Here is a 23450-nt window from a genome sequence, read left to right on the forward strand (position 1 = left end):
TCCTTTTCCCATCATTCTGGTATTTCATTTGTCCAAAGATCTAACCTGACCTTTGTGCTCTTGAGTGTAATTAGTGGTTTTCACCTTCTAAACTCTCTGCATTTCCATTCATGAATGCATCTCCGAATTGTGGACTTTGATTGTTTACTGCCTAATAATGGCATTAACATTTCTCATATTTAAAATTACATTAATGACAGCAATAAATGACAGCAGGTCTGCTGTATTTGTCATAAAATAACAAGGGAATAGGCCTCACATGGCCATGAGACTACTTGCCAGTCAATTAGACCAATAATTTACATTTTTTCTTGAATTAAACCTGTAAGTCTGCACTTCAATCACGTATTGTTGAAATTACACTCCACTGTGGTGGTGTACAGAGGCAAAACTACAAGTATTGTGTCTTCAGTATGAGGAATAATAATTATAGATTCAATATAAGGAAGCGAATTCTTGGAAGGAGATGGACACGATTATACAAAGAAGTGGAATAACTTGAGCGACATATATACCAAACAAAAAAAAAGACACTACTGCAAATAAAGGGGATCCAAGAAGGAAAAAAGAGCCAGGATTTTGTTTGTTTCTATTGTGGCTAGCACTGCATAGGTGCACCACAAGGCAATTAACAGCATGCACAAGCATGAATGCTAGCAACGGCATCGTAGTAGGCACTTAAAAGACTCACCACAGTAGTTTAAAGTAGCTGTTAGTGTGAGAGGTTGAAAATGATGTTGCCTCACCAGCTATGACAGATATCTAGTCTTTTCGCAGATTTTTGGGGACGCAATAACAGAAATACTCTATTTTCTCATAAAAAAGAAAAGAAACTTGTGTGAATGTGGCAAGGATAAACTACAGGCTAACATTAAGCAGTGTTCTGTTATTGTCTAAGGAGATCCAATCTTTTCCATGTTCTCGTTTGAAAGCATGCACAATCCAAGCAAAGCTTTAATTTAGAATGTCAACCTTATGGAGAGTAGAAAACAACTGAAAACAAAAAAAATCTTTTTTGTTTGTTCTGCTGTGAGGTTGTGACACATCATTATTTCATGCTGATATAGTGAACTGGTTCATATTTTTAAATCATATAATTATCACTTATTTAAAGTTTTGTTAAACCATCTGGAAAATGGAAGCCTGATACTAGTTTGTATATTTGATAACTTTGACGATTTCTACCAACTCACATGAGAAATATAGTTTTATTTAGATGCTACTAGAATAGACAAGCTGTTACAGACTAAAATATATTTTAATTTGTAACAGCTTGTCTGCATTTCAGATGCTTTTGCAGTTGTTCGTATCATACCTGTCTAAATGAACGGACGTGTGCTTATTTTAATCACTGCAGGTGCCAACACAAGAGGTCATATGACTCACATTTTTATTTTATTCATCCCAAGAGGGGCTTAAGTAGCTGATATGAGTTGCGTGATAATCTGCACAGTGTCGTGACAATCCATCAAACAAGTGGCGGACCAACAAACCACATTACCTCAATTACGGTTGTTGTTTTTTTTATTAGGTGAGTAAAAGGAGTTTGTGATGCATTCATTAACACCTTCAGCTAGCATGAGTCACGAATCTATCTCCTTGCATTTCTTTTAAGCTAATGTTAAACAAGCATATGTGATTAGAACCTATGGGTGTAAAAAGAGGATGGAGAACAGTTCTCCCTCATCCCTTGTATTACTCATCACAGCAAACTTGCTGAACTTCAGTTACTTGAAAGAAAAAAGTCAGCAGGGTGCTTATTTCAAGGACTCTTCAATGCAACCCTTAGTTCAGAAATACTGCAGCTAGGTTTCAATTGTACAACTAGAGTAATTACTTTAAAGTGCTTTTAATTCCTTTCAATCCCCCAGGATGTCTGCATGTATAATAAAGCTTAACTAGAGTAATTTCACTCCAAAGCATCAAAGTGTGGCACAGCTGACTCTCAATAGGGAATCATTTGGAGCAGCCAAGTCAACATTCACCGGGATTCACATAGTCAACACAGCTGCCAAAACCAACGCGGTCTGAGCCATCAGTTTCAGCATCTGCTCCTTTTCGTTATGCTGTTGAGCACTGCGAGAGCCTAATTGGCTGACATTTTGTTTCAGTTGCTAAAGATAACAGGATCAAAGATTACTATTATTTCACATTCACCGTCTATAATGGAGCAAAATAAAACAAAAGACTGTGTGCGCGTGAGGTTCACACATGTGTCCTCACACCTACCTAGGACAGTGATGTCTGCGTAGGCTTCCTGAGGAGGATCTGTGTAGAGCTGGCACACATAGCGTCCCTCATCGGAGAGTGACACATTGGACAGAGACACCCGCAGTTCGTTGTCAGAGAAATTCACCAGCTGGAACCGGCTGTCCTTGAGAGCTGTGGGGATACATGTGAGACAGAGACAGTGAGGATACAGAGTACAGGGACACAAACACGGGACATGGGGTGAGAAAGAAGGGGGACGGGTGGGGGAAATGGGAAGTGGTGGAGAGTGGTGAGAACGAGAGAGAGGACGGAGAAAGACAAAAGAGACAGTAGAAAATGAGACTGAGGAGAGAATGTGGTGGGCAGAGTGCTGCTCTTTTGTGGGCTTTCTCCTTAATTGAGTAAAAGAAAAGTGAGTTTCAAAATGATTCATACAAGTTGATTTATAAAGTAGCTTTACAGTCCAAAGAGCACTCGCAAAGAAAGGAAAGTGTGAAGAGTGCTCATGAAGACTCCTAACAAGCTAGGAACTCTTAAAATGGGCTGCGGCTGGTCATGGATGGATGCATCAAACTCACATATTCCAGAAAAAGGAGAGGCATTCAAACATACATAATGAATTAAATCACTGTGTGCAAGAAGAGAGGCTCGGATGCCTCAAACTCTAAATCAAAAGTAGACAAGAATATGTATACTAATGCCTGTATAGACTGGCTGAAATTTCTTTTAATGTCATCAAACTAGGTTAGCCATCTCTGAGTTTTACCCACTGCGTTTCATTTAGGTCAGCCCTCATCCCAGAGCACTCTTTTACATAAACAGCTTTGGTTGATTTGATTGGGAGCCCTTTTGATGTTTTGACCTGCCTTCTTTATCAAGCCCTCTCTGCATCTGTCGAGCTAACGAACTCAATTCAGCCCCCTTAAAGCGCAGGGAGTTTATTATTCCCATCAGGCTTTACACTTAGCATCATGATCATTACCCAAGGTCTCGGGGCAGTGTCAACATGAAACCTCATTCCCTGATATAATTTGAGAGCTCTTTGGAAGTCTCTCCTCAAAGGGAAACAATGACACTGATGCACTTTGAGAATCCGAGCACCTGCTAGGGAGGGAAACCCTTCACTTGTGAGATGCTGATGGCAGTTTACACAAAGCTGTTTCATAACTGGCTCACTGCTTACATAAGAGCGTGGATGATGCACAGTGTCTGCTGTTTATTCGAATGTGCATATTTTCACCAAAATATGTCTAATGATTACATTCATTAGCCTATTAAATATCAGGAAATATGATGGCTTTATGAAAAAAAAAGATCTCACATTAAAATGTTATCCAGTCTAAGATCATGATCATGCTTATTAATATAAAAGTAGAGCATATTCCAACTCAAAGAGCTTAAAAGAAAGATAATTAGTTAATTGTCTTACAATTTTGGCAAAAAATAGCAACAAACAGTCCATTGTTCATCATGTAAACTCACAAGTAAATCAATAATCACAGCAGCCAATGAGACTGCTCTCATCAGGAAGTCAGAAAGTCAAATTCAAGGATTGGACATCCTTTCTCTGGTGCTTTGAAATGGTGATGAGCTAATTAAAACTGAGAGCTGTAATCACATTTGTTGTGCACAACAGTACTAGGTCCACCAACCAGCAGCCAGAACTGTTTAATGAATCAAAAAATTGGTAAGAATACATATATATGATCTGTGTACTTTTTGTACTTTTCTTGGAAAGCCTTTCATAATCAAAGTGCAATTTATAAACAGTTTTGGAATCACATTACTTGTGTCAATCTGTAAGACACATTTAGTTAGAATGGGCCTTAAGTTATGGTCCTTGAACACTTAGAAAGAGAGTGACATCTGGACTTTCTCTAAATGCTCCGATGATCCGATGCTTCACAGTATCCTACTTATGAAGTCCTTCATGAATACACATTTATTTCCTGTCAAATTTAGAACACTTGTGGTATATTTTATATCAGTAATTTAGTATTTGTGCCTGTACATTACAAGTAGGGCTGAAGCGGAAAAGGGGGATGTCTCATATTTCTGTGCTCCAATCACAATTTAGGAACATTTAAATCAAAACGCTCGCTTATGGTGCCAGGTCCCCACCGCATACTTATGAAGTAGATTGGCTGAGCTTTTGCATATTAAAGTCAAATATATTTCAATCAGCCACAATTCTTCATGTCGTAAAGAAGTACTGCTATAACCGGCGTACTTGTTACGACAAAGCAGTGATATGGCATTTGCACTGAGTTTCTAGGCATCAGAATCTTGTAAATCCAGCGCTTAGTCTATTGCAGCTTGGGTTTAGATCTCTGCCAACTCCTAAGCTTTTTACTGATGCGTGAAGATTGATGAAAGTGAAACAAGGTGGTAAAGTTGTTGCTAGTTGCAGTCACGTGGTTCTGATGACGTGCGGAGGCAGCGCGATTTTTGAGTGGAGGGCGGAAGTAAACATGGAGGACACTGTGGAGAGTCAGGAGAGCAGCTATTGTGCAACTTTAGACCCCGTTTCTCGGGAGAGATATAAACAGATAGTTAAAAAATATATCGGACGTGATCCGTATTCTTTGAAAATGTCCGAATACACCACAGAAGTAAAGGATTTGCCTACTATCGACGCTGTGGATATCACCAACTACTTGGTCCTCCAGACTTCTTACTACACTAGGCAGCAAATGAAAGCTTTCAAGAGTCTGGAGGCGTACAATTTTTTTGTCAGCGGGTGGGTCCACAACCTTGGAACAAAACGTCTCCGTGATGGATACAGTTTGGTGTTTGCAAGGGTGAGTGTTTGTTCTTATATTGCTTTATCTTAAACATGCTAACAGTTAGCGTTAGCGGCTTTAACGTCAACAAACATGCCAAATCCTTAGGACTTCGTTAGAGTGACAGTTGTTTGTTTCAAGGTAAACCATTCTCAGAGGTCTAACGAGACACCTCTGAAGACTTGGGTAATTGCAAGCTTAATTAAGCTTCATTCTTTTATCTCGTTTGAGAACTGATTCCGATCTGGGTTTTCGTTCGTAGCCGAGATTGACCGTCGGAGCCCAGTCCTCCGACTCTTCGTCATCCAAAGCACTTGGGCAGCCTATAGTCCCAATCAAGTCAATATTAGACTACTAACTTAAAAGCACTAAGTAAACGAGAATTTAACGACAACATAATGCTAATAAGTTCGTTTGCAAACATAACATTACCTCTGACGAAGTGGTCGCTGCAGACACGGGCATTGGCAGACTCTGCTCCTCCCGACTGTAAACGTAAATTTAAAATCCATTTTTCCTACGTTTTTCGGTTAGAATTTTCCATTTTTCTCCTCTTCGTTGGGCTATTTTTGGTACCCTAAAATACAGTTTATCAGTTTCTCGGGTCGACCTACTGGAGCATCCGTAAACACAACAGGACAAAGGCATTTTGCGTACTGTCTGTCTGTGATTTTGCGCTGATCTTTTTCACTTCCGCCCTCCAGTCAAATTTCGCGCTTTACGTCGACGTCACGTCTACGTCAAATGAAACCCAGCTATTAGCTGAAACTTGTTGTAAAGCTCAATAAAGTCTAGGAAAGACGCAGTTTTGGCTGGTAATTCCCTGCACACGCCTAACTATGAATGAACCCTTTCACACTGTCACATTGGGTTGACGCTCTCACTTTATTTGTATTAAAAAAAAAAAGTCTTTATAACAGCCTTATAACTGTAACAGCAACCAGTTTCCAGAAGCTCTAAACCTACCAGGTCCGACGTTGAAACAAAAGCCTTTCAGCAGTATCATTTTAAACCTTTGTAACACAAAGTCAGACAACTCCTGAGAAGATGCAGTGAATAAATAATGGTGTTCAATTGCATCACCATCCAAAGAGGTCCACCTTCGCTGATAAAGGCTCATTTTTCCCATTTCAGATGACAAGTCTGCCAAATTGCATGTCATTTCGCATGTATCTGGCACAATAAATGGCTCACCCTAACAAGACTCGCTCCGCTTCTACCTGTGACATAATTCATCTTTATTTGCTGCAGCAGAAATTTGTTTATATGGCCTTCACTGGTACTGTAAAGCTGTTATCGTTTTGGTATTTCTGTGCGTATCTGTGTTTCTGTGGCTGCCGCTTTGCTTGTAGCCACTGTTCTGGCTCCTGGTGTGTCTCTGTGTCACTGCTGTTTACTTCCTTGTATACAAAGATCTGCCACTGTGTCAGGCGGCCCCGTTGACAGGTAACAATGCCACTGGCCGAGGGGGGTCCCAGCAGAACCAGCAGTCCTTTAGGAACAGAGCCTAGAATAGCGCTGCTATGGGGTTCACTAAACCCCATTACCAGAAGCACAAATATGCAGCGGCGGACCAGAAACACTCCAGCCAAACATATACTCAGATCTAATCGTGGATAAACAAAACTGCTTGTTTTTTGTAATTGAAGGCGGCACTGCATTGAGTTAGGCGGAGAAAATGCCACGTTTATAGGCCCGCTTGGAGCGCCTCGACAAAGCACGAAGAGGAAAATGTTGTCTTAACATCATGGAAAGATTTCCTTAGCAGTGCTGATCTAAATTTCATTGTCTCTGTGATGTAACAGTGAATTATTCACTGTTGCTTTTCTATCTGCTCTTTGGTGTCAAAATAAATATTTTTTTAGGTGTAGAGCACAACATGATCTTTGCTATTTTACAGTCCATTCTTCTCTGCCATATTGTGAGACAGCTTTAGGCATTTTGTACAAATATGACAAAGATGTGTACTCAAACTCCCCCGATGCTCTTCGCTAGTGAGAAAATGGAACACACGTCTCACTACCTAGACTTGTGAAACAGCTGGGATGCAATATAGACCGAAATGAAGGGTGTTCCTCGTTCACCTTGAATCTTGGCTCAGATCCCAGATATAAACAAGTTTTAAAAAAAAAAAGCAGAGACAAAAACTCAGTTCGGAGTAGAAGTAGCCCATATGCTCATGCATAATCATAATGTTCAATATCCTAATCTAAGAGATTATCGTAAAATCGAACAGTGACAAGGACACAAAAGTATTCCCATTATGGTAGCATTGTTAATTATCTCATATCAATCTTGCAGTATTCTTAGCCTAATGACTTGTGTAAAAGAGCCAGAAAGTCAAGGACAGATGGAATCATGTTTGCACAGAAAATCTGACAAAAAGCTGGAGCTGATGTTCTAGTGATATCTGATATCTTCACGGTAATGCCAAACACAGGACAATTCCTTTGAACGGGATGTGTTGACAATTGTTGCAGCTCTTTACGTGCAACAATCGCACAAAATAAGCAAAATAAGCAAAAAGTCTAGACGAGAGTGTGGACGAGATGTTGTGGACAAGCTAATGAGGAGAAATATGATGTTCCACTATGCTGCAGGAATAGGCTGGTTATGATTACTCTGTTTATTGTGTTCTTTGACAATTGACTAAAAAATAAAATATCGGTGAGAAATGCACAGGATCATTTCAGGCTGTCACATCTGAGTAACATTAAAGAAAGACAGCTAAACATCTCGGCTCTGCTTAAGTGGTGTCACGGTCTGTGGACACAGGCCGTGCGGTGGTGTGTGTGGTGGACCCAGGTGCGAACACATGTGAGTAGACGGGAGTGAACTTAAACTGAAAGCGAGCCTTTATTATGGCTGATGACACAGAGTTCAAACAAAGCAGAAATACCGTGACTAAACTATAACTTAACTGGGAAACCAATACTGTGATAAATTATGGAGACTCGGAGAACTATGACGATGACTGCAAAGACTGGCCGTGAAAACATGGAGGGCGGGAACACAGACGACGCGACACAGACTGAATGAAACACAAAGACTAAATACACATAAGGGATGATCAAGGGAAGTGGAAACACATGAGGGGGAACAGCTGATACACATGAACCTAATGACAGGACAGGGAAAGTGAAACTACATACACTGACATTAGACACAGACTTTCAAAGTAAAACAGGAAACATGGGGATTAGACGTGACCTGAACTGAACATAACCACACAGAGATGACACATGACAGGTAGACGCACGGACCAGGGAGACTGAATACAGGAGGAGATGACATAAACAACTAAGAAACAAAGGACTAAACAGCAACCTCGAAATTAACTAGATTAACTAAACTAGGGCACAAATGAATACCAAAATATATAAGAACTCAAACACTGGGTCACAGACCCAGCCCATGACAAGTGGAGGTAAATTTTGTAACTTTCAATAGAATTTTTTGGGGTTTTTTTGCAATAGATTATAAATTATTCCACTTGACAGTGAGGAAAAAATTCTTAATAGGTTACAGTTTTTGTTGTTGAAGTTTGAAAGTGGGTATTTAACATGGAAACTAATACACACATTGCAGATTAAATGATACCCTGACAGATTCTTGCACCATAGTCTTCTGGAAGAAGAGGCATTATTATAACCTTAGTTTGCTTATTATTAACACGATTAGGATAAATTGAATAGGGGGTGGCTGTAGCTCAGGTGGCAGAGCAGGTCAGCCACTAATCAGAAGGTCGGTGGTTCGATCCCAGGCTGCCTCCTGGCTGCATGCCAAATATCCTTGGGCAAGATACTAACCCCATGTCTGCCTACTGGTGGTGGTCAGAGGGCCCGGTGGCGCCAGTGTCCGGCAGCCTCGCCTTTGTCAGTGCGCCCCAGGGCAGCTGTGGCTACAATGTAGCTTGCCATCGCCAGTGGGTGAATGACTGAATGTAGTATGAAGCGCTTTGGGGTCCTTAGGGACTAGAAAAGTGCTATACAAATGCAGGCCATTTAACATATGTGTTATTATTATTATTCCTTTATTTATCCAGGTAAAAATCAGCAAAAGCCAAACACGCATACGCCACATAATGACATAACAATTTAAAACAAATGCAATTTTCCACACAAACATGTGAAAAACAATATACGATATCAGGTCATTAAGAGCGACATTAAAAACAGTCGCACTGACTAAAAGAGGTATTCTCTTGTTCTTCTAAAATTTGACTTAAACTCCCCCAAGGTAACCATTTCTGACAATTTCAGCTCCTTCTGCAGATTATTCCAGGAAGTGGGAGCACCGTATCCTGGACTATTATCACAGGGTCATATTATTATCATGACCGCGTGTCTTTGAGTCGGAAGACTTTTGAGTAAAGTTCCGTTTTTTCAAATTGCTTTGTTCTGTGTTTGATTATTGTTTGCTTTGGTTTTGATATCTAGTAGTATTGTTTGTTTGTTTTTGGCTACTTGTGGTTTTGGTCTCCCCATTTGTTTTATACTATGTTTTACTCTGTTCTGTTCTTATCTAGGTTTAGTTCAGCTGTCTCTTGTTCCCCTGTTGTTTCCACTTTCTTTGGTCACCCCTCAGTGCACCTGTCTGTATAAATGAACTCAGTCTTTTTTCGTCCTCTGTTGTGTTATATCGTTTACTCCTAACTCCGAGTCCCTGTTTGTCTTTAATTCCTAGTTATCGCCCAGTGTTTCTGGATTTATCTCATACCTGTTTGGGATTTCTGTTTATTTTTCCCTTTGGGCTTTTTTATGGATTATGTTTATTGAATTTCTGTCAGTCACTTCTTGTTTTAAACTCTGCCTCTCTGTGTCCTTGCATTTGGGTCCTCACATCAACACACTCAAGCTTTCAGCAGCTATGATTTAAAATGACCAAAATAAAAGAGTAATAGTAGTAGTAGAAGTAATCTATTTTGTTTGTTTACTAGATGTCAACCCCTGAAAAGCCCAGATACTGTGCATAACTATCAAAATCCTGAAAGTATTTATACCAGCGGGAGTATGCCAAGAGTGACCAGGCTTATCTTACCGATTAGGACAAACTACTGTATAAAAGTCATAAACATAAAAAAAAAGATTCTCTAAAACTGACAGTACAAATATTCTTGGTATCTGGTACTCAGGATTAAAAGAAATTGGATTTCTTCTATTTCCATCAATTGTTTGCACTCATGGTCCTTGGTGCAAACAAGGACCACAAGTTTGCATTTCAAGGCTTCATGCTTACAAACACAATACAGGCGCCAACTGACAAATGCTTTTCTTCAAAAAAGGAAGAATGATGACGACTCACAGCAGAAAGACATCTTGTGTGTGTGTGTGTGTCTGTCTGTCTGTATGTGTGTGTGTGTGCAAGACACACTGGCACTTACGTCTAACGTCTTTGAAGTAAATGGTCTGTCTGTTGGGGTTGAGCAGCTGGATGACGGAGTCATCGTTGTTCCTCACTCTGCAGCTGATGGTGGCCATTTCCCCCTCAATCACCGTCACGTTGTCAGTTGCCAGATTCTGACCTTCGACTTCACAACGCAGGCGGAAAACACAGAAGCAAAAAATACATTTGAAATGTGGAACAAGCATCTCTGTCTGGATATTTAAAGTATCTTAAATATTTATGTTTCTAACAACAGGGACTGCATGTCAACACACGCACAGTGCAAAGATACGTGAATAGGCCGTGTAGATTGTCTGTTTGCAGCCATGTCTAATCCTTTTAATATAAGAGCCATGTGCAGTGTTTGTCACTATTGATCTCCCCCAGCTCAGAGTGGGCCCTGTGAGTCAGTGCCAGATGGGCTGTAAGCTCTGCTGCCCACGAAGGTAGGGAGTGAGGAGAGGGTAGGAAGAAAAAGAGACAAAGAACGAGTGTAAGAAAGTGGCAAGTAGTAGATATGGGCGGGGTGGAGGAGGTGAAGAAGAGAGGGGGAGTTAAACAGAGCACGAGAGAACAGAGAGAGGAGAGATGAGCCGAGTTGGATGCTGTATATGGTTAAGCTTTATCAGAGCCCTCCATCTGAGGTTCCATGTGACCAATGTGTGCTCAGTGTGCTCAGCGGTTCTGTTCTGTATCTCTAGGAATAAAAGTGCTGTAAGCATCTGAGTCACTCTCTGTACACTGGCATTGTTGCCACTGACAGACCCTGGACCTTGTCATCGTAACTTACACCTCACACCAAACCCCCCCACACACAAAAAGCCTTGCTTTGTTTCCCCTGTCTTTGGAGAGAAAGAGGAAGAGAATCAAAAGTCACCTTGTGCTATATTTATCCGGCAGGAGCCAAAAAAGCGTAAGAAGAATGGAGAATACGTTTTAATGCTTCAGATTCACACCAGCGGAGGAACAACACTCTAAGCCACAGCCCCAAGAAAACATCAAAAGCACATTTGCATGCCCGAGTTGTCAGACACCTCTATTGCATTCTGACATTTACAAAGTGGAGGGGGGGGAAAAAACGCCTGCATTTTCAGATAGTGATAATGGGAATAGACAGGCAAACTAACATGATTCAAAATGAACTCTGTGAATGCGGCAAGCAATAAGAAATTAACCTCCTGTGGAGAAAAGCTCCTCAGACCTGTCTGATGCAATGAACTACCCATTTCATTCCACTCTGCTGCCGGGGCTCAGGCTCAGGACAAAAGGAAGGTAATAGGTAAAAACAGCCACAGATTATGTCCAACAAGTACACAATACAGTCAATTAAAGGTTTATCGTAAATAGGTAATATTTACTACATGCTAATGTGGTTGAGGACAATTTCATGTAATACTGCTGAACAGGCAAGGACTAAGAATACGTCCAAGAATAACTGCTCAGATAGGACAACAATGACTGAATGTGTAAATGAGAGAGTACATGAGAAAATGCAAAAAAAGGTTTGAAGCCCCGTCTTTTTCAGCACATTACCTCTGACTGATGGATTGTAATGCATATAAAAATGGAAATGAAATCTATGTTTTAATGTAACATATATATTAGACCTTTAGTTTCCCTTGTGTAAAAACAAGCCACAGCAAATAATGAGTGGATAGTGCACATGCAGATCAGAAAAGTGTGGATCCCACCTACACTGTGACTAAAGTCAGTGCAAAATAGTGCACACTGCCACAGGCTGAATCCATAGAGGAATCACCACAATCTACCAGGTACCTGAAAAAACTGTGTAACGGTTAACTGTGAATTAATCAATAAACACTATATACTGTGACAATCCTGCTCCCTAAAATATAAGTTCTAACAGCTACACTATATTCAACTTTACAATTGAACGCAAACCTATTTTCTCTTCAACAAAATACCTGACAAGCGAGTTCACGGAGGTGTAACGGTTCTGAAACGTAGGCCAAACTTACAAAAATCCCTGGCTTGCTATAGCAGACTGTATACCAGTGTGACAATACCTTCCACACTCCTGCCCAACCCCCTGCCACAAATGTTGAACTTTTATTACATTTCTAATACAAGCAATGATAGATGATTGAATGATAAAAACCTTGTAAAAGTTAACCTAAGGAGAAAAATTATGTGACAGCCAGAAAGACAGGAATGGATTTATCATTGTAGCTAATTGCAAGGGCATTACTGGTATGCTAGCCAGGCTTTATGGTTAAACACAGAATTAAACAGTCTTTTTTTGTGATAGCGTAACAGCACGAGTTTAAAAACAGGCTGAAAAGTAGCGTAATCTGATCCTCATCCTCACATATGAACCAAAACCATGTTGAAGAGTTGTAACCAGGGGATCATGTGTCGGAAGAATCAAGAGTTCATTTCTCATGTGCTGCAGCCTGGCGTTGCTTCCAGCGACATCATGGACATACGTGTACCTTTTAACACATTCCTTTTTCATCCTCATTCTTGTGATGTGTTAATGGTGCAGATGCAAAGTGGCGGTCGCAAAACTTCAAGGATCTGGTTAACTACTGAGGAGGATCATTGTTTTTATGTGCTATGTAATTTCAAACGTGCCTTTAGAAACAGCTCAAAGAACATACAAACTATTTTGTGCAGTCTGACAAAATGTGTCTGTGAGTTAAATGTAAAATCGTGAGGAAACATGTCAATATGTGACACAGAGAGATGGATAAAGATGTAAGAAGGGGAGGAAAGGAGAAGACGGGAGACTATTTTCAAAGGTAAGCACAGCTTAGCAAGTGAAATGTTACACACTGGCAATGTTAAGCTTGCATATAATGTCCTAATTCATTGCAGAGTTTTTAAAATCATAAACTGGATCTACACAAGGTGTGTTGCTGAATTATGTTTTAGTGAAATATCTTGTAAAACAAACTGAAGTATAGTTTGTCTGTGTTATTCAAACACTGCGTTAAAAACTAGGCAGTTTAGTGCAGGCTAACCTGGTTAGCTTACAGTATTGTGATAAAGTCTTCAGTAATGGACTGGTTACATACAGGGTAGCAATTAGTTTACATTTAAGGCAATAATGTGGATTAGATTCACTCACCAAATTCTACCTTTCATAATAGCTGTATAGCATCTAGGGATTGGAAATCTAGCCATAAGGTTTGTGTAAGCCCTACTTAGAAGTTGCTGAATTCAGTAGAATAACGAGCTGTGAATATTGGTGTTACAACACAGGTCAGCTGGTCACAGAGTATACAAAAAGTGTGACTATTTGAGGGCTTCTTTTCTCCAAGCTGCACTGCTACACCTGTGAAATCCCACTTTAACCCCAGCTTGTAACCTTTAGACATTTCTACTCCTTTTTTCTTTTAAGTTAACTTTTCAGATTAGATTAGGCACGAACATTACTCAAAGAAGAAGCTGGAGCTCATGTCAGCTTCTCCTCAGTTTCTGAGGGTTGGTTCCAACCATCTAATGTGATTTGTTGCCTGAAAAAGGGAAGAAAACAAAAACATAAATGGCAAAGATATGTTGACTTGACTACAAACGTATTTGAATCCAGGAGATGCCTCCCTTGAGAGTGCAGTTTACTTGAATAAGGAAGTAATTTCAAGGAAACAGGGCTCATTGTGAGGTGAAGGAAAAATTCAATATGACGGCAATTCAGGGTTTGTTCTGATGAGCTACATTAGTCTAAAGTCAGTATTCTGGTCTCATGGGTTTCACAGAATGTTATTAGTCTACAAAAAAACCTATATCAGACTTTAATCACAGCTTTTAAAGTCTCCAGTGTCACATAATTTGCTCCTGACCCATTAGCAATATGGTGTATGAGAATGACTGAATCAGTGATAAGAAGAAAGAGGCACTTTCTAGCTACACTAGTTGTTTACCATCTAAAATAATAGAATAAAACAAGATAATGGTGAGCATCAAATCAAAAATGACCTCACATGAAGATTTAAAATGTGGATGCAACATCTAGTATAGTATAAAGAAAACAATACAGTGCAGCTCCTCTGTACACTACATAATATTGTTTTTAGGCAAAAGCAAAGTGTAGTGTTTTGATGTCTATTTTATTTCATTGCTGTAAAAGTAATATATTTGGCAGTCACAACAGCAACATAGAGCAGCAGCCTCAAAGCAAGGTTATTCAGCTCCCAATCTGTTGGGCTGAGAGAAAGGGAACGCAAAAGATAAATTCTCCATAAGGTTTAGCAGCCCCAAGCAAGGTTGGTCCCCCTCCAATATCCTAGCCTAGGCTCATCTCCAATTCAAAACACACATAAATAACGTCGCTGTGATTAGCAATCCCATCAAAGTAAAAACAGGCCACTTTGTGGAACATGGAGGGTTTTCGCAATTGAAGTAAACATTTTCAATTGCCTCGGCATCCTAGTCATGATTGGGTGCAAATGAGGAAAGGCAGTCATTAATTCTGGGTGGTGGGTGGGGATGAAGGGGGGAGTGGGCAGAGGCATGGCACAGATGACTGGCTGATAAATTCACACTCATTCCAGCAGCTGTCTGGGAGAGTAAAGTGCCTGTATCTCTACACATGGCTGCCCTCCTGTTCCTGCATCACAACATACTGAATGAAACAGTCAGAGGGAAATACAGACCTTCAAAAGTCTGTGTGCTCTCCAAGGGGATGTACAATCTGGCATGAAGTGTCTGGCGCGGAGTCTCGGTTCATCAGCCGTACTCAAAATGCAAAACGGCACAAACCTGACCAATTTTTACAAAAGTTGACGAAATCAGGAAATATTAGGGGGTCGGCTCTTCCATCAGAAGTTCGGAGACAGGCACCTTTTGAATGGAGCTCGCGCTTTCTTTGAACTTTTCTCTCTTGTTTTCACATCAAAAGACATGAAAGGGGCAGCAAAAAGCAGGATAGCCAGCCCCCAATTCCTCTCCCTTGAGTCACCGCTGTCTGCAGCAGTCATGTCCTTTCAAGGAACAACCAGGACTATAGACAGTCATTAACAATAAAAGTTTCTCCCTCTCTTTCTCTGATGCTGCCTTTTTGCACTTTATCCCTCTCAGTCATTAAATCCTGATCCTCATGATGAAATGCTGTTTTAAGGATGTTCACAAGAAAGAAGGCCTGTGTCTCAGGGTATAATTAGCGCTGTGCCATTTCTCCTAGACCTGCATGGAAAAGCTTCAAAAAAATAATTCGTACCCCCTAATTTGACCATCTTTTTTTTTCTAACTAAATATAAGCTCTCTTAGAAGCTAAGGGTGCCCGTTTGTATAATGATGCTGCAACACAACTAGAAAAAAGGATGTCCTTCCTGAAAAAGCATCTTTTATCAACTAAAATATTACAGTGTTGTTTTTCTCACAGAAACGAAAAGACTCCAGCGGGTTTATAAATCACACTCATCAGCGGTAGCAGCTCTTTAGAGATGAGTTTTAAGTGAATAAAACTGCAAAGATATGAGAAATCCCTTTGAATGATTCTCACTAGGTCTGCACGCTCACTGTGTTCACTGTTTGTTTTTGTATTGGTCCATGAAAGGTTAAACACCATATACTACACTCACAAGCTACTTCACTAGGTACACCTGTTCAACTGCTCTTTAATGACACCACATAACCATCCAATCACATGGAAGGAACTCGATACATTTAGGCAATTCAAGGGACTTTGAATGTGGTATAATCGTTGGTGCCAGATATGCTGGCCTGAGTATTTTAACCTCCTAGGACCGGCGTCCACATCACATTTTGGGTTGTCTAGACCACAATACTAAATTTTGCTCTTTCAAATGGCTTTCAAATGAGCCATATTGTTCAAAGGGGCACAATTGTTGTTTCTCATTTTGTTTTTGTACTCAGGCAAAATGCTGCTGTGTTCAGACACCAAATAAAGAGTTTTGCACATCATTACTCGATTGTAACTTTATAGTGTCCTATCAAACACTATAAAGCCAAATACCAAAGAGAAATTAAAAATGTATGCCATGAAAGAGTTCGGGTCTTAGGAGGTTAAAAACCACAATGTCACAGAGATTTCTAGGGTTTACATGTCTATGAAGAGAAGCATCTCTGAATGCACAACACTCAGCACTGATCACTGACTGAACATTGAACCTTGAACCAGATGGGCTGCAGCAGCAGAAGACCAGACTCCTATCAGTTCGTATGCATTCACCAAAATTAAAGAACCTAACTGATTATTTTTGCTGTCCAGCCAACAAATCTGCAACAACTGTGTAACAGACGATGACGATATTCACCAAAATCTCTGAGAATTGTTCCAGCACTTTGTTCAAACGATGCTATTAAAGCAGTTCTGGAAGCAAAAGGTGGGCCAACCCAGTACTAGTACTAGTAATAAGTTAACTAGTAATTCGGTTAAGTTTAGGCACTAATATGATAATATCATGCTTCATTCCATATTAACTCTTTTTGACTGTTTACTTGCAACACTTATCCTCTGATAAAGGAGCAGCTTGGGAAAATAACCTTAGTGGATATTCTGTCATGACAGGTCTTTTTTTCATAGCCTCACCCCTCAAACTAGGTAATTACGGCTCTTAGCCTGGGAAGTAGCACTGATTTAGTTTATTACAGGATAGAAATTATGTGAAAATACTGCTGTTTACAGCTCGGAAAGAGAGAAAAACACATTGTTAAATTCATTCCTCACACTTTTACTGCTGAGATTCTACTTTTGGAGAGGCTACAGAATGGGAGGAGATTAGCAAAACTTCCATAGTTAGGAGCAGGAATGTGTCAAAACTACAGACAAATTGAAGAGGAAACCAAGTGGCTTGAAAAGAAATCGAAATCAGCCATTACATGTGGTGAAATGTTGATTTGAGAATTACAAATAAAAACAGAGGATCAGAGCTGTGAGCCGACGGCTATCTCCTCCTTCCTGAAAAGAAACGTTATGAACATAACCAGCCATTCATGTAAATATGCACAGATGAACAAACCGCAATGGACAGCCAATCAACAGACACAGACAGAAGCAAGCACTTCCAAATGAACAGCAGGTAGCAAAAAGAAAGATTACCTGTCAGGGTTTCAGCAGCTCCTGTTGCAGCACAGGTGAGAAGGAGAGCAGAAGAGAAAAGAGGAGAAAAAAAAAAACAGACAAGTTGTGAGCAGACAGGATGTAAGCAGGGAGCTATATTCCACTGGTAACAAAAAGCATATTCATAATTTTTAAATAGGCTTGTTGAAATTCATTAAATTCAAGCTCCATATGCTATTTGTGTAATTTTCCACCAATTAAGACAAATACAAAAGCCGTCATAATGAGTCATTTTTACAACACAGGTGTGTGCGATTCCGACGTAATGAGCCATTTTCCTGCCTTCATCTATTTTCCGATGTTACATCAATATAGAGGTACAGAGGGAATATTTGGACTTTGTTTTCTACCCCTTGTGTCCCTGATTGAGATTCCAGCCAGCCCCACTGTGGAGCAGCCACTGCCTGGAGACGCTCCCCTGGGACCCGCCGTGTATCCTGGAGAAGAGAGCACCCATTCGGAACGGTGCCCACCCAAACTGGCATCTCACAGGGCATGGGAGACTGGCGCGTTCCCAAGTCCCTGCAGCATTGCTCAGGGCCTGTACCCTCGGGAGAGCTTCCATCATTCATTGTCTGCTATTCATAAACAACTCTGACACACACACATGCACACACACACAAATCTCTTGCCCCTTGCTGCACATCTACATTTTTATATTTCGCACCATCTTTTATTATATTGACATTTCACACAGACTTTGGTGCTTCTTTACTCTGGCTGTGAGCAATGGGAGCTTCAGTGCCAAGCGTGCTGTACAGTATGGTGAAGTGACTGCCTGTCTAACTTGTCATTGCTGGCTTAATAAGGGTGTAAGGTATGACACATGTCCTTGTTATGGCTCCTTTGTGCATTTTCGACGTGTCAGCAAGTCCCTCGGGACACAAAAATGTGAGTGACAAATCACACATGATGGGAAACAAATTTTGAACGTTGTCCAGGAGCCCGCAACGATATCTCACTAACTTAAAGCTTTGCTTCATCTAAAACACAGCGTGTCAGCCAAAACTTGCTTATATGTGATAATTCACCAGAATGAGGCTTCTGGGCAGTTGATGTAAAAAAAAAAAAAAAAGAACTCACGAATAATAGACGTTGATAGACTTGAGCTTGAATGAGCACGCTGCATGTATCCCAGTCCAACCAGCCCTCAGGACAGTCCATAATGAGGCTTTTGAGCTGCTTTAATTGCCAGGTAATTATAATGTTGTAGCAACATTATGTAAATGACTCATTATCATCTTGTATGTGTACCATATCTGCCCTCGTTTTGCTGCAATACTTTGTCAGGACTATAACCCAGAAAAATGCGTCGGCCTGATAGCGGGGCATCTCGGTGTTTAATCTTGTCAACAGAGACCTATATCTAAACACAGAGACTTGTGATATAGTGTAGTGACACCTTCCCTAACCCTTCAGTATGATCCACTTCCTGCTGGTGGCCTCTGAAGGGGCTATAAATAGTGTTTTGGTGGCGGGGGTGCTGTCGTGCAGCGCTCCCCTTCTCTCCTCTGTACCTGCAGCACATTAGGTAGAAGTTATGAGGTGCCAGCTCGCCTGTGATTAGATGTCATGGCTGTCGCTCTGCTTAGACAGTGCTGATAGACAGATTTCTGGGGAAATGCATGTGATGGCATTCGTGCGAGTGCACCCATTGCACCAATATGTCAATCACACTGGATGAGAGCAGGCAGGCTAACCGTCCTCCAAATAATGTCTGTCCTTGTCGCCTCACCTCTTTTCCTTTTCATCCAAATCTCATCTTCCCGTTCTGCACAATGAGCAACATTATGCTCAGAAACACAAAAGTGGAGCATTTCACACTCTCCACCTACATTGATGCTACATTTCCTGCTGGAAACCGGCTCATTGTGAGCATTTGAAAGGGCAGACTCTTGCACTGCAGTATGTTTTCTATACGAAGTGAGGCTCTAAGTGCACCAGTATTCAGGGGTCTACGTTCAACCCATTGCCACCCCAGTGAATCCATAATAATGCACGCTGTTTTTTAGTCACTGAGGCAAACTAAGATCTCCGGAGACAAGAGTGACTGTGTGGCAAGAGTGGCACATAGTCTCTCTCTCTCTCTTCCTACTGCTCGGTAAAAGCAGTGGGGTAACACTAATGAGGCAACATTTCTTCTCAGTACTAGAGTGATGCCTTTGAATTAATGTTCTTCCTTTCAGGTAAAACATCCCTTGCTTATTTATGCTCATGATCTGCAGCGTGTTGCATGTCAACCTAGTGTGTGATCGCACTGCATAAGAGGACACAACAGAGTGGGATGTTGGAGCTTGGTGTAGTTCCCCATAGAGACACCCACACTGGTTACCTTTGCGACAGTCCATGTGTGTGTGGAGTAATGCTGTCTTACTGTGGGTAGCCCACTGTGTTTTCATTTAATTAGTAGGATCAGAGGTGGGCTTCAAACTTTTTCTCTTCAAGGAAATCGGATGGAGAAGCGGACTCCTGCAGAGTGGACCCAATAAACACAGGCGACTTTTGAGGTCAGAATTTTCACAAAGCAAACTGATGAAAGAAACTCTGCTTTCCTCACAAATAAGATCAAAAACCAGTCTCTAACACTTTACTCTAGTCTTTCTTATCAGTTGTAACTAGTTTGAAATCCCTATTAAACAATTTGTTCAGTTTCCGCAGACATGCGTTATAGATGCCATTTATTTTTTCTGTGAACTGCAGATGAAATGGTTGGAGGCGTCTTCATGACATCTGAGCACGCTCCATACTTTAGCTGAAAGCCTATCTATTCATTTATCAACAGCAAAACAAATTCGCAGATATTCCAGGTTTGTACTGTAGGTAGCCTATTGGCCTAATAGTGTGCATACAAATAGCAACTCCAGGGCTGAAAAATGAAGACTCAAATGTCAAGGCAGCAGTTCCTCTGATGGCCACTTGATGCAGGGTTCAAAGGTGAGTCAGGCCCCGAAGACTCACGAGTTAAAATGATAAGTGATCAGGGTTTTTTTTTTATAGCAGCTTTCAAACCAGTACAATAAGTGCAGTTTTAATCCCCAAAGCTAATATTTTACATCATGACAATTCACTAGCTGGGCCCATGTTGTCATTTTCTCAATGCAGCTGCTAGGCCTGGCAGATCCTCATGTACTAATAAGAAGTGAATAAGTGAAAGAATTGAAAAAAGGGGAGGGAGGATGGGGCACGAAAGCGGGAACGAACAGCTTGTAGAACTGGGTCATCATATATAGATAAGATCCAGAAGGGGCGTGTTTGGAGGCGCGGTCCTGCTCCTGAAATTCAGATAATTTATCTCCAATAGTGTATAACTGTTTTAACAGCCCACCTATTTAAGCTACATTAAGCTATAATGCTAGCCATTGTTAGCAGCTTGGCATGACAGAGCCACCTCTCTGTCATGCCTGTGGGGTTGGAGTTTTAGTTCAATTATTATGGCCTGCTGTGTCGTTAGCACCAACAAAGCGCTCCTGCTTTTCTTTAACATTTTATTTGTATATTACTTAGCATAAATTAGCAGATACTGACTGTGGGATGCACCCAAGCAGTATATATGGATACACCTCATTAAACAAGCATTAGCTGCTGTCTCAGCATTTTACCCTCTCATCCAAACTATGATCACTTCTCAAAAATAAAATAAATAAATAAATAAAAATGTTTGCAGCTACATTGTGAAAAGTGGCTAAGCCCATCTGTAGTTACAGTCTGTGGGTGCTCAGACAAAAGTTCAGTGCCAACAGCTCTCAGGTGGGAGACCTTTCTTATCTACCAAAACAAAGGATTTATTTTCCCATTTGGGGTGGAAAGTGATTCATCCCTTTGGTATAAATCAACCTTGCAAATTATGAAATACTTCTTTGAGTTATGGGTTGTTGCAAAACACAAAGACTAAAAAGTCTACTGAGCCTAAGGAAATAATATTAGGCTTACTCACTGCTTAATGTGTCATGAAAATAGCCATTAATTGACTCCTAAAAACCTTAAAAAAAAAAAAAAAAGCAAACAGACCTGAGTTGGGATTACATAACATTTAGTCAAGCAGATGACTTAAAAGTTGACGTGGTTGAAATCATAACAGCTACCGAGCAGCTTAATCTCTACGACAATGGAGCCAACGTCATCCGCCAATTAAGACTGAATAATATGGCCTAAATCTCTACAAAAAGCTTCTGAGTGGACCTCTCAAGATTGTGTGCTCTTGTTATACTAAAAAAAAAGAGCTATTTTCTACTCTGTAAAATGGCAGAACTAATTAAGTTGCATTTGATTTATGTACTTGACCCACTTCTTTTATTATCACCTCTCCGGTACTACTTAATCCAGCCCAACCAGTCAGTGAAATATCAGAAAATGCTCACCTGTAAACACGGCCAGGAATATTCAGATTAAATTTCCCCTGAGTCAATTGAGACATTATAATCAGGTAGGCTTACAGGAGATGCAAAGCATGTTTCTGCTTGATAAACCGCAACAAAAAGGAGATTTTGCAAATATCCCCACAGAAGTGGGTAATTGCTCTGTGTTAATGGGATATGCTTTGTAAAGGTCCAATCTATTGCTTGATTGTGTGAGCAGCGCCAGCAAGACACATGTAGCTGACGCGAGTCTCTGCGTTGGGAGATTAAAGGGTAATCCTTCAGAAATGCTGTCAGATAAAAAAAGAAAAAAGTAGCTATATTGAATTCGGTGCCCTGTCCCCCCTCAGTGAAGTGCTATGGGCATCTGCAATTGCACAGAAATTCCCAGAGATGTGTGTTCTTGTGAATACAATTTTCAAATTAAGACATGTCAGTGTTAGAAACGCCTTTGAAAGCATAAAAGGTGAATAATATCATCGGTGTACCTGACTGGGTGCTGTCATTCACAATACACATGAAAATGTCTCTGCGGCTGACAGAAAAAAAGAGAAAAAAAATTGCAAACAGCAGCCAACCGCTTTCATGACAGCTCCGCACAGCTCAGGTAGTGTTCGTGTCTTACAGTCGTGTCATAAAGAAGAAAAAAAAGCAAGGGGGTGGGGTGTGAGCGTGTGTTTAAAAAAAAAGCTGCTAACAAATTTCTGATGAGTGTGGATGCCAGGCTGCTCTTCCACACGGTCTCACATGATAGGCACCACACAATCCCTGTTACCAAGAAAAGTGGCAAAAATAAAAGCAAAATAAAAGAGACAGTGGTTGCTTTAGATCTGTCAAACTAAAGGTAATCCGATAAGAATTACAAAACAACACTTTTCCATAAGATATATTGCAAATCAGCAAAATATGAGGAAGGGAGAACGGTATAGCAGCACACGATTAAGTCATGCTGATTGTGACAAATGCAGTAACTATCGGGGTCTATGAATCACTTAGCAACTGCTTTTGCTGGGAGGTACAATGATTTCCTTTTTTTTCCTACCAGGCACAATGATCCACTCTGTTATGTTAACAAGACTAGTTGACTGAGCACGGACTTAAGTGCAGCAGCGGCAGCAGCACTACGCTCTGCACCCAAAACCATGCACCAGGGAAGAGACTCGTGTTCTAAGCCGAAGCAAAGCTTAACCTCTGGCAAAGTGACACATCACATCTCATTCACGTTGTCTATTTCGGGTGATGCTGCAACTTTTTGGTGTCTTTTTTTTCTGCTCAGAGGCAGCAGGCACTTTGAAACCTCTTTTCAGCCTGGTGTCAGTTTTTAAAAGAAAGTTGCAGCAGGAGTGCCACGTTTGTTATCACAGTAGAGAAACCGATGCTCTGATTGTGCCCAGATAAAAAAAAAAAAGAAACAAGAAATGTTTCAGATCAAGACTCCAAGAACTGTTTATGGGGAAGAACCACTGCTATTCTGGTTACACTGTAATGCCTCACCTAATGTGCGGTCTCATGCAAGGAAAATTCACATGAGCAATACTCAAGCAGGAAACGGTGAGAACGTGAGTGCGTCCTTTTTAGCTTGTCTGCCAGCATATTTGCTTACTCACTAGGAATGTGTGTACATCTGTGCAAGCACGCCTGCGTGTATGTGTGTGTGAGGGGTAATTAGGA

At 40.7% G+C, this 23450-nt stretch overlaps 1 protein-coding gene across 3 annotated transcripts in view; it reads right to left on the minus strand.

The window, feature by feature from the left end:
* cadm1b (cell adhesion molecule 1b) overlaps positions 1–23450 on the minus strand; it is a 165875-nt gene that overhangs the window by 40290 nt on the left and 102135 nt on the right. For 2 of the 3 annotated variants that reach the window (XM_040009225.1, XM_040009223.1), the window contains exons 2-4: positions 17404–17424; positions 10378–10524; positions 2230–2382 (exon numbers count right to left, since the gene is read on the minus strand). In XM_040009225.1, the coding sequence (XP_039865159.1) occupies positions 2230–2382; positions 10378–10524; positions 17404–17424 (321 nt within the window). The remainder of the gene's footprint in view (positions 1–2229; positions 2383–10377; positions 10525–17403; positions 17425–23450) is intronic. The other variant, XM_040009224.1, reaches the window with a different exon arrangement.

The sequence above is a fragment of the Simochromis diagramma genome, unplaced genomic scaffold, assembly GCF_900408965.1.
Source record: "Simochromis diagramma unplaced genomic scaffold, fSimDia1.1 OVJJ01000344.1, whole genome shotgun sequence".
NCBI classification, from domain to species: domain Eukaryota; kingdom Metazoa; phylum Chordata; class Actinopteri; order Cichliformes; family Cichlidae; genus Simochromis; species Simochromis diagramma.